Source organism: Pteropus vampyrus, unplaced genomic scaffold, assembly GCF_000151845.1.
Source record: "Pteropus vampyrus isolate Shadow unplaced genomic scaffold, Pvam_2.0 Scaffold526, whole genome shotgun sequence".
Classification (NCBI taxonomy): Eukaryota; Metazoa; Chordata; class Mammalia; order Chiroptera; family Pteropodidae; genus Pteropus; species Pteropus vampyrus.
In genome coordinates, this window is record NW_011889307.1 from 925516 (window position 1) to 936753 (window position 11238).

Consider the following 11238-nt stretch of genomic DNA (forward strand, 5'->3'; position numbering starts at 1 on the left):
AGCCAAGGGACTCACAGGTAACAGATGTGCACGTTTCCAAGAGTACTTGTTTATTTGCTATAAATGGGCAAAAATCGTGACAGTACCAACCAAATCTTACCTTCATTTCTTCAAGCAGAGCCTAGAACTAAATCTAGTTCTGGATTTCTTTCCATAGGAATGATTGCTTTTATGTGTGTCATTAATTAGTATTAAAATTATAATAGTTATATATGTTCACTGTAACAAAAATGAAAAATTACAGAGAAATATAAGTAAAAAGAATTCTCACTTTTCAGGGGTGCCCATTTAACTCTGTCTTGGATATGTAAAGCCCTGCCCTATTCTTTTTAATTAATACATCATTCTGTCATATGGTTGTAACATAATTGATATTTAAGTTTTTTCCGGTTTTTTTTTTTTTTTTCTATTACAATGACCCAGTGGGCATGTGGACATTCTCTGTGCATATCTTTGCCCACATATGTGACAAGTTGTAGGATAGATTCATAGAAGTGGAAAGTACTGAGTCAAAGGGATAAATTTCCAAATTGCTATCCAAAATTATTTCACTGTTTTACTTTCCCAGTGAGAATGTATGTGTGTGTTTTCCTACACTGTCGTCAACCCTGGGTACTATTGGTGTTTTACACCTTCGCCAGTCAGAAAGGTTAAAAGGTTAAAATTCAATCTGACTACCTAGAAAGGCTATCTTTCCTTTGAGATTATTTTAAAATAAAAATCCACTCCTTTTTGTATTTTATAGTTTCATTTTGCTAATTAAATTCTTGACTAGCAGGAATTCATTTAGGTATGAGGAGTGTGAGTTAGGGATCCAGTGTTATTTTTGTTTTCTAAATGACCATCTGTTTGTTCTAACACTTTTTGTTGAATAATCTTATTTTCTTTATTGATTTGAATAGTCCCAGAGACTGAAATCCAGGGGTTATTTTTTCTTTTATAAACAAACGTTTTTGGAATTATCTGTGGTTGTTGAGCCTTTCTCTGATTATTTTATGTTTTTATTAAAAGCTCACATTGACTCAAGGCTCAAATTAACCACCTACTAGAGTTTCACTGAAAAGAGTCATTCTATAGACTCTTTACCCTGATAGACTAATTTCTTTGAGAAATAAGTGAAGGGGGACCTTTATAGTGAAATAATGAGCTCTTCTCTTTTTTCCCCATTTGCTTCGTTTAAGCACTGGCAAGAACTTGGGAATGTGATTGACTGCGTGGATACTCATTCAGAATCTTATTCTGAAGTTAACCTCAGGTCTTGGAAAGTGGCCTAAATGCAGGCCTTTGCCTTATATAATGTGATTGTGACACAGAGATTTCTATCAGAAAAAAAAGATACAAGCTAGATTTGAGCTTTCTAGAGACCAGTAGTTTGTCCCTAGAAAAGGGATAGTCAGGCTGGTTTTAGATTAAATTTGCTATAGTAGTTTCAGGTGGTAGGCAAGTTGGAACATAGTAGGTATAAATGTGATATTTCCTAAGTAATATTTCATTGCCGATTATACCTGTAAATTGAACCTTTCTAACATTAATTTGTGAACTTGATCATTTGCATGGTAATTTTGGACTTCTGTACAGTGATTGGCAGTAATTTGTGTTCGTTTATGAATCTAGGTATGGTGTCTGTTTTGGACCTGATGCAGGGTGGTTTCCCATCACGAGCTTCATTTCATGAACTCTACAACATGTATAAAAAGTATATGCCAGATAAACTTGCAAGATTGGATCCAAGGCTATTTTGTAAGGTACAAATACCACCTAAATTGAAATTTCTTAGTTATAAATTATCTTTCTTATTAATTACTAATTGGCATTTAACTTTGTAACTTTTATTTTTCAGGCTCTTTTTAAAGCTTTGGGCTTAAATGAAATTGACTACAAGTTTGGGTTAACAAAAGTATTTTTTAGACCTGGCAAGGTAAATACATTTTTATTTTAAACTTCAATATGATGAATATGAATAGTTGGGATCAACAAATATTTTAGGTGTTTAGTGATTTGTATTCTTGAATTATATGGTCATTAACAGCATGTATATAAGAATATGTGAGAAATTTACAATGTGTACTACTCCATACAAGTCTTACAATTCTTTTCCGCTATCGAATGATTGGAATCAGAGCATTATATCTAATTGGATTTTTTGCTTAAATAAGGGTTAACCCGAAAATACTTCTGTTTTATATAAGTTGAAAACTTTTATAAAACATATTAATTCAGTCTTAATAGTTAAAGAATTTATAGTACTTTTTTGAGTCTTCATTGTGAGAACAAGTTCTGTCAGAGTATGATAGATGTGTAAGGTACAGGAATTTGGACCAGAGTTTGTACTGACTTTTCTCAAACCCTAGACTGAGTGAGTGTATAAGTTCTTATGTTTGTAACATAATTTCCTTAGGCTAACCCATAGTTTTAGTATCTACAGGTTCTTGTACTAGGTTATATGACTTAGTTGAATATTTTATAACTAAATATATATAATATAGAAATACCTAAATGATATTTGCAATCTGTTTATATTTCACCATTCCTAACTTATTTAATATTGAATTTCACTGTCATAATTTTAAACACAATTGTTATAATAGCCAACCATACCCATTTGATTAGCAAAATCATTAATATCTGTAGTGGCTTGAAGGCTTGAATTAATCATAATAAATCTGATTTCATATTTTTGGGCATGAAATAAAATCTGTAATGCATTACCTTTGTGTGCACTTTCTTGTGAATATTTTTACTGCAGAAAATCCATACAATGTCCTGTAAAAGAAAGAAAAGAGAAAATGAATATGTATACATAGTCGGCTTAGCTGTAATCATGTATATTTATCACAAACTCAGTGTTTCTCTTATTTCAGGGCTATAGTAATATTTTAGATTTTTTTCTATTTTTATTATCGAATATGCTAACTAACAATGAGTAACCCCTCTTACCCCTCCAAGTTTCTGAAGGAAGGAAGGAAGGAAGGGAGAGGCAGCAAGATATAGCCAAGTGTGTTTGGGCTTGCTATATACCCCACTGAGACATGCCTATGTAATGGCATGCGACAGTTTCTAGAAACTTAGATTTTGGATTTGAAGTCTAGTGGGTTTTTTTTTTTTTTTTTGTATCTTTGTGTATTTAGACACATTTATCTTCTGATACTGATATTAAATTATTTCATTTCCTAGTTTGCAGAATTTGATCAGATTATGAAGTCTGACCCGGACCATTTAGCAGAGTTGGTTAAAAGAGTCAATCACTGGCTTATCTACAGTCGCTGGAAGAAAGTTCAGTGGTGCTCACTCTCAGTCATCAAATGTAGGTGTTATGTTTCACACCAACATCTGTATTATTTTGGAAATTGTTTGGTTTGCAGAATGTGATAAAATTGTCTCAGTGATGAGTGCTGGGCAACAGGGATTGCGTTGCTTATCCACATTGTGTCCTCGGTTCCTCAAATAACACCTCATGTAGTACATGATGGATTAATGTTTGTGGACTTTCTTTTTTGTGTCTGTGATACTTCTTTATCCACATGTGTTATAGGAGAATTAATTTCATCATGTCCTAAACAAAACAGAACTCACTATTTTGATTCTTTTCTCCTTCTCTCCCTCCTCCCTCTCTATCCCCCTCTCTCCCTGTCTTCTGCTCGCCCCCTCCTCCTCAACCCGACACCAGCCTCCAGGCTCTCAGACTTAAGCCAGAACTTTTCTCTTATCACCTGCATGACATCACCAGGATAGTGCACCAAAAATTTCAAGATTGTAATGGTCTCTCCTTTCCTGTCCGTGAAATCTGGTCAATCAACAGATGTCGACTCTTCCTCCAAATAGCGTGCATTCTTTCCTCTGTATTGTTAGTGCCTTAGTGGATCCCCTCTTCCACTTGCATAATAACTTCAGTAGCTTCCAAACTGGTTTTCCTGGGTGTCCAGCGTTACCTCCGCAGAGTTCTCTCTCTAAACTAAAAGCCTTTTACTAAGGTTCTCCTTTAATGTAGAGCAAAGTGTAAGGTCTTAGAATATCTTTCAAGATCACATAAAATGGGGCTTCCCCTCCCCTTTTGAGCCTTTGCTCTTGCCTCTGCTCTTTTAAACCCTGTTCTCTGACACGCTGGCTGAGTTGCTTTTTCCTGTATTTCTGGCTGGGTCATAGTAACTACTTATACATAGGGGTGAGGAGCAGAATATTTTGGGGTTACCCAAGGGTCTATGGAAAACCTTTAATTGTAGGGAGCTATTGTCAGTAACTTGATTTAATTTATAATCATCCCTTCCCATCACCTCTTACTCACCAGAATATCTGGAACAATGCTAGACACATGAAAAAAAAGATTCAATAAATTGTTCCTTGTTAATAGAAAAATAAAATTTCTTTGACCTAGTGAAAAGGAACCATGCAAACAAAGATTATTATTAAGGTCTTTTGCGAATTTGTATAATTGTGAATATAGCTAAAAAGAAAACTATAAGAAAGTAAAAAAGATAACAGAAGCTGTTTTCCCCCATCATTTTCCAAGTAAAATATAAACATATTTGTAGTTGAATGCTTTAAGCTTTATACATTGCATTATGATGGCAAACACATTATATTAAATTGTCTGTACTGTACCATTCGTTCCTGAACTGCGTTGTGCAGTGAAGTCAGTAACCAGTCAGGGTCTTTGCAAGATGTTAGAGGAGCTCTGAAAAAATGTTTCAGGATCAGATAAGTCTAGGACATTCTGGGTAACTAAGTTAAATATTAAATTCTTTTACTGTAGAATTATCAGAGTCCTCACTCAGTATGCTCATTGCGAATCTCCAAAAATAGCTTATAGCTTTTCCTCTATTTATTTAACAGATAAATCCTTTTTTTCAAGACATACCTGTTAACATTTCATAGACCAATATTGCCTAGGACAGTATGGGAAGCAGTACTGTAGTGTAATAAGGAAATAATATACTTAAAATATAAACTTAGTCATATACATGATATATTTTTGATTTTCAGAAGTATAAGAAATTAAAGAAATGTTAAATGTCTAGATTTTGATGTCTGGTATAATAATGTTCATCAAGATTTAATGTTTCTTGAGAATTGCTTTGTGAAAGTGAGTGGTTTTTAAAGCTATTATATGTCTGATTTAAACCGAATAATTTTCTATCATATTTTCCTCATATGTAGTGAAAAACAAAATAAAGTATCGAGCTGAAGCCTGCATTAAAATGCAAAAAACTATTCGAATGTGGCTTTGCAAAAGGAGACACAAACCTCGGTAAGATGCATAGTGCCTAAAGAGTCTTACAAAACCTAATTACCCAAGTGTAAAATGGTCAAAGTCATAATGAAGGGCAATTTGTATATGCATAGTTTTCTCTTTTCTCATGTTCTTTGTGAAAAGATATGTTATCTGTTATTTGTATTATTTATTTGAAATTAGTTATTTTTACTTCATTAATACGCTACTTCCCTCATTCTACAAAAGGTTTTGAAGGAGTTTACAAAAATATAGACACTTTTCAACTATAAAAGGTTGAAATAAATTATTGAAAGCTGTTTTATTCTGATTATTTTAGTGACTTGAGTTTCTTGATAAATGTCATATTGACGTTGTTTTTAAAAACATCACACTGATTTTTTAAAAAAAACTTTTATAAGAGTTTATTTGAGCCAAACTGACAAGATATGCTAGGGAGCAAGATCTCAAATGCTCCCTTATTAATGTTTGGACCATAATTTTCAAGATTATTTGTAGGAATTATATTGTCTCACTGTAAATTTAGTTTTTATTTTTTATTGCTTTTATTATTAATTTACACTTTTTAAACTTGGAGATCTGAGAAACTGATAATCCTTAACACTTTTTCAAAGAGACTAGATAACTCTAAGTTCTGCAATTTGAATTCTCAAATTTTTCAGTGTAAATATGAAGGCTTAAATCCTGTTGACAGGCATCGATGTCATTTACGTCCACATTTGAGAATTTTTTTACCCTGAACAAGTTATCTAAAAAAGAGCATACTTAATAATATGAAAAAAGAAGTGAAATATTCTGTTTAGTAATACGTTTAGCATTTTATTAACATGAAGAATCTCCGTATAGCATTAAATGATGAAATTAAACTCTGATGAAGCATTATCTTTACAGCATCGATGGCCTAGTTAAGGTGGGCACACTGAAAAAACGACTTGATAAATTTAACGAAGTAGTAAGTGCACTGAAAGATGGAAAACCGGAGGTGAATAAACAGGTCAAGAACCTTGAAATTTCTATTGATGCTTTAATGGCCAAAATTAAGGTATGTAGTTTTAACTCAAATGACTTTTTTATAATTTAATATTTTTTGTTACTGGTATTGCAATTATATAGGAAAATATCCTTATCTTTTTAGTGATACAAAATGTTGTAAACATTGTCTCAATAATAGCAAACAAAACTCATTTATATTACTCTTGCTCCTCTATGTTTGAAAATTTTCATAGCAAAAAAATATAAAAGAACACAACTTTTATGTAATTTCATTCTCCATCCCCAAATAGTGACTAAAAAACTGTCAGTAAGCTTTTGAGTAATCAGTCATGAGAGAGGATTAATGCAAATTATTTTAATTTGTTTCATGTTTTTCTACTTTCAGAAACTAATTTTCAAGTTATAAAAGTAATGTAATATTATTGAAAATTTGGAGAAAATCACCAAAAAACCTCTTAACATACTAACACATTTAACTGTTATTAGTGTTGCACATTCCCCTTCCAGTCTTATTTCACATGCATGTATTTTTTCATAGTTCTTATAATGTACATTTAATTTTGTATCCTTTATTATGTCATATGCCTTGTTTATGTAATTACATTATCTTCATATAGGTTATATCATAAATTAACTGTTATGAAAAAAGCAATTTTCCTCAAATTTTGTAGGAAAAAAATGGGCCTTTTTTTTGGTATTGATTTTAACCTATTTAATTACTAATGGAATAGAACATTTTTTCTATATACTTTTTTGTTAATTATATTTCATTTGTCTCTTCATATCTTTTTCTGTTATATTTTAGGATCTTAATGGTTTTCTCATCTAGTTTCCTAAGTCAGTGCAATTATGTGGGATATAATATCTTAAAGCGAACCTTTTATCATATTTCCTGCAGTTATTTTATGTAAACAGTAGTTAATCTTAGAGGTAGAACAGAGAAAGAAGATTAAGGAAGAATGAAAATGCTTTGGATAAACTCTGATGATTTTTCAAATCTGTCAAGAGCCATCCTTGTTTATGTGGCATTAATCAATTAAAATCAATCCAGCCATGTTTTCTGAAGGCTCACTTAGGAAAATAATCCAACAATTTTAGATGTATTTGATAATTTCTCAAATATTCCTTAGGTACTCTTTGAACATTATTATTAAAGAGCAGTAAACTCCGGCAAAATTAATCATTCCTTTAAAAATAATTTTTAACTACAGTATGTGACTTTGTAGTACCACCTTAGATATTTGATTACTTGATTAATAGGAAGTAGATATAAATATTTGTATGCAAATATAACTTTAAATTTTTTTGACTATTTTAGATGTACAAATAATATAGTAAAGATAATGGGCTTATTGCTTACCAACTTTTCCGGTCTTTGCTGTATATGTGCATATTGTTTTTCTTCACTGTGGTAAAGGCATATAACATTAAATTTACCATCTTAGCCATTTAAAAATGTACAGTTTAGTAGTTTTCACTATATTGTGCAGCAGAAAAGATAAATTTTTAAGTACATGTTTATTATTTTTTTTAAGTCCACTATGATGACAAGGGAACAAATACAGAAAGAATATGATGCAGTAGTTAAAAGCTCAGAGAACCTCCTCAGTGAGTTACAGAAAAAAAAACAGCAGGAAGAGGAAGCTGAAAGGCTGAGACGTATTCAAGAAGAAATGGAAAAAGAAAGAAAAAGACGTGAAGAAGATGAACAGCGTCGAAGAAAGGAAGAGGAGGAAAGGCGGATGTAAGGCATATCGTTGTTTTGAATTAGAAGCTAACAGAATAGTGATTCTTGGTGGTGATGTTGATTGGCAAATATTCGTATTCTTAAAAGTTATTCTTATTTTAAAATACTATAGTCTTGTACCATTTAATGATGGGTATATATTCTGAGAAATGTCTTTAGGCAATTTTATCATTGCGTGAAAATCATACAGTATACTAACAAATCTAGATGGTATAGCCTGTTACACACCTTACCTAAACTTTGTATTACACCACCATGTATGTGGTTTGTCATTGGCCAAAATGTTGTCATGCAACTCAGGACTGTAATTTTAGAATAAATTTGAAAGTGGAGAATAGCTCATTTGTAATAACAAAATGATTTTAACTATAATTTGAATTTTGGTTAGATTCTTATACCTGAGGATTTCTTGTTTATAAAGCAATGGCTTCTATCTTACATTATTTTTATAAGTTAGAAATAAGGTACTTCTACCTTTCTGCAGTTTTAAAACTGATAACATTTTAGAGAAGGCATAATAGGGTAGACAGAAAGAATGTAAGTGTTGTTTAATTGGAGGAGTAGAGTGAAGCACATGTAATCAGGGCCTCGGACCTAGGTTTTATAGCCAAGTTAATCTAGAGATGTTAGAAGTTATGCAGTGTAATTGTATTTGTTTTGTTTCAGAAGAATTCTGTAGTAGAGTTAGAGTTTAGCTTTTTCAAAATAAGTTAATAATGTATATTGCTAGCAGGTTAATTAGAGTCCCCATTTCATAACCTTTGTTTATTAATAGTTAAATTGCCTTCTGAAGGATTCCTTATTTTCTATTAAATTTTTAAAGAGGTTTCTATTTTTTGTTAGGAAACTTGAGATGGAAGCAAAGAGAAAACAAGAAGAAGAAGAAAGAAAGAAAAGGGAAGATGATGAAAAACGTATTCAGGTATGTACTGATTAGACAGTCAGACTGAATTTCTGTCGACACAGACTCTACCAAAACAAAAGAAATGAAAACAAGATCTGGATTTGCTAGGTGAGCTGTTATTGGTTTATCCCAGAGATAAAAAGCAGTTTTGGAAGTGGTTATGGGAAGGGACTTTGGAGATAGGAAGGTGAGTTTAAATCCAGGCTCTGTCGATGTGCAAAATTATGACATTGCACAAGATACAATTGGTGACTGTGAGCCACAGTTTTTTCTCTGCACAATGATTGTTAATAATAGTTGTGAGCATCAAACGAGTTAACACACCTTAAAGCATTAAAAATAGTGCTCAGTTCAATATGTAACAGTTTATTGTTATTGTTATTATACCTAGGGAAAAGTCAGTTGAACATTCACTTAACACATGACTTTATAATATACTCCTCCAATTAAACAAATTATACAATTTTTTGTAGATACTAGCATTAAAAGGTTAGAATTAAGATTCTCTCCTCACTCCCATTTTTTAAAAAGTCCACGTCTGGAAATAATTGATTATGTATTTGAGTTTCTGTTTGTCTTGTCTTTCATAATTTATCCTGAGCACAGCCAGCATTTTAAATTCCTGACATCTGCTTGTCTGGTGTTGGTGTTAATGTGATGCCTAGGAGACTCATGTGATATTTGGGATACTCATGGAATGGTGGAACTACGGTTTCTCTACCTTCACTTGGATTTGGAAAGAGGAAATATGAATCATTATGTGGAAGAGAATAGAGACTGATAAGATTTCTGGTTAAACAATATACATATTCCTTAGTAAAGAACTCATATGGAACAATTTTAAGTAGTAATGGGAATGGTCAAGTAAACAAGTGGAGACACCTTGGTGAAATGGTTTTCTGTCCTTGACAGGCTGAAGTGGAGAAGCAGCTGGCTCGACAGCGGGAGGAGGAATCCCAGCAGCAAGCCGTCCTGGAGCAGGAGCGCCGGGACCGGGAGCTGGCTCTGCGGATCGCCCAGAGTGAAGCAGAGCTCATCAGTGACGAGGCACAGGCCGACCCGGCTCTCCGGAGGTACTGGGACGCTGGGTGGGGTATAGTGTTCTCTTTGCTTTCTTTATCTCTCTGCCTCTCATTTCAGCCTGAAAGGAATAGGAGAAAATCATATTCCTTAGGTCCTGATATATTTTAAGTAAAATCATTTAAAAATTATTTGTGTCTATTTTCATACCCAAATGAATGAAACAGTTGATTTTATCAAATTGTCAAGCTGTTGACAAATAAAACTGATATTTCAGTTCATGAGTACTTTGTTTAAAAAAGAAATCTCAACGTTTACTCTGAAATTGTCAGAAGATTGGATAAAGGTCAGACATCCAATTTCTAAATACCTGCCATTAAATACTGGCATAGAAATCAGTGAATATATTATCATCCAGTTTAATATATTTGAAGATGGGATTTATTATTTTTCTAATGCAAACTAAAAAAATATATATCTTAACATTTGGAATGAGAAATTTTATACAGACACATACCACATGTTTCAGAATAAATAGATTTCTCTTTCTAAGAAGGAAGGTTAATCAGCTTAAAATATTTTGGCTCCTTAGGTTTCTGAATTATCTCTAAATACTCTATTGTAATATGGAAGAATATGGAATTTCTTCTTAAAAGTATGGAAGAATATGGAATTTCTTCTTAAAAGTTGCTAGATTCATTAAAAAAACTTAGAATTTAGAAACATTAGTTATTTCGATTATTTATAAAAACAAAGCAAAACTAGTTTGTGAGGTTTCTTAATATGTAGGTATATATATTCTATATAAATTGTGAATCAAATAGATATATGTACTCATGACTTTTAGAATGTCAGAGCACTCTTTATGACAAAGTTCCATTCCTTCTACCTGTGCTATGTTGGAATGGCTGGAAGTCTTTAAGTATAACTGGCCAGGGGCTTGGCCTGGCTCCTAAAAGAAGCAGACTCTTAGAGCTGCCCTCCCTGATGTGTGTGAGGAAGTTGTGCAACAGACACCGGGCTTTATTATGGCTGAAAGTCACTTATCAAGGACTCATTAATGGAGTCATCATTGGTATTCACGGCCAAACTTTATGCATAAGCATTTGAAGTATTAAGCTATATCCAGTGTCATTCGATATAATATGTAAATGATACTGGCTCATACATGGACTCCTTCCCATCTTCAGAAAGGTATGCCTCTTCCAAATCGAGTGGTCTCAGAGAAAGAGTGGACCTTTTAGGACCTTTAACATAAGTGACAAGTTACCTGTGATTTAAGTTAAGCAGAATTAACTAGGTAGTGGGACCACTACTAAGTAATGAGGAGATAGTCAAGCAGGTATA

General features: G+C 32.6%; 1 protein-coding gene across 1 annotated transcript in view; it reads left to right on the top strand.

Moving 5' to 3' along the window:
* Window positions 1-11238, top strand: part of MYO6 (myosin VI) — a 148336-nt gene that overhangs the window by 117978 nt on the left and 19120 nt on the right. Inside the window, exons 21-28 of the mRNA XM_023525103.1 lie at window positions 1615-1745; window positions 1841-1918; window positions 3175-3304; window positions 5155-5245; window positions 6119-6269; window positions 7756-7964; window positions 8811-8889; window positions 9784-9944. Of these exons, the coding sequence (XP_023380871.1) occupies window positions 1615-1745; window positions 1841-1918; window positions 3175-3304; window positions 5155-5245; window positions 6119-6269; window positions 7756-7964; window positions 8811-8889; window positions 9784-9944 (1030 nt within the window). The remainder of the gene's footprint in view (window positions 1-1614; window positions 1746-1840; window positions 1919-3174; window positions 3305-5154; window positions 5246-6118; window positions 6270-7755; window positions 7965-8810; window positions 8890-9783; window positions 9945-11238) is intronic.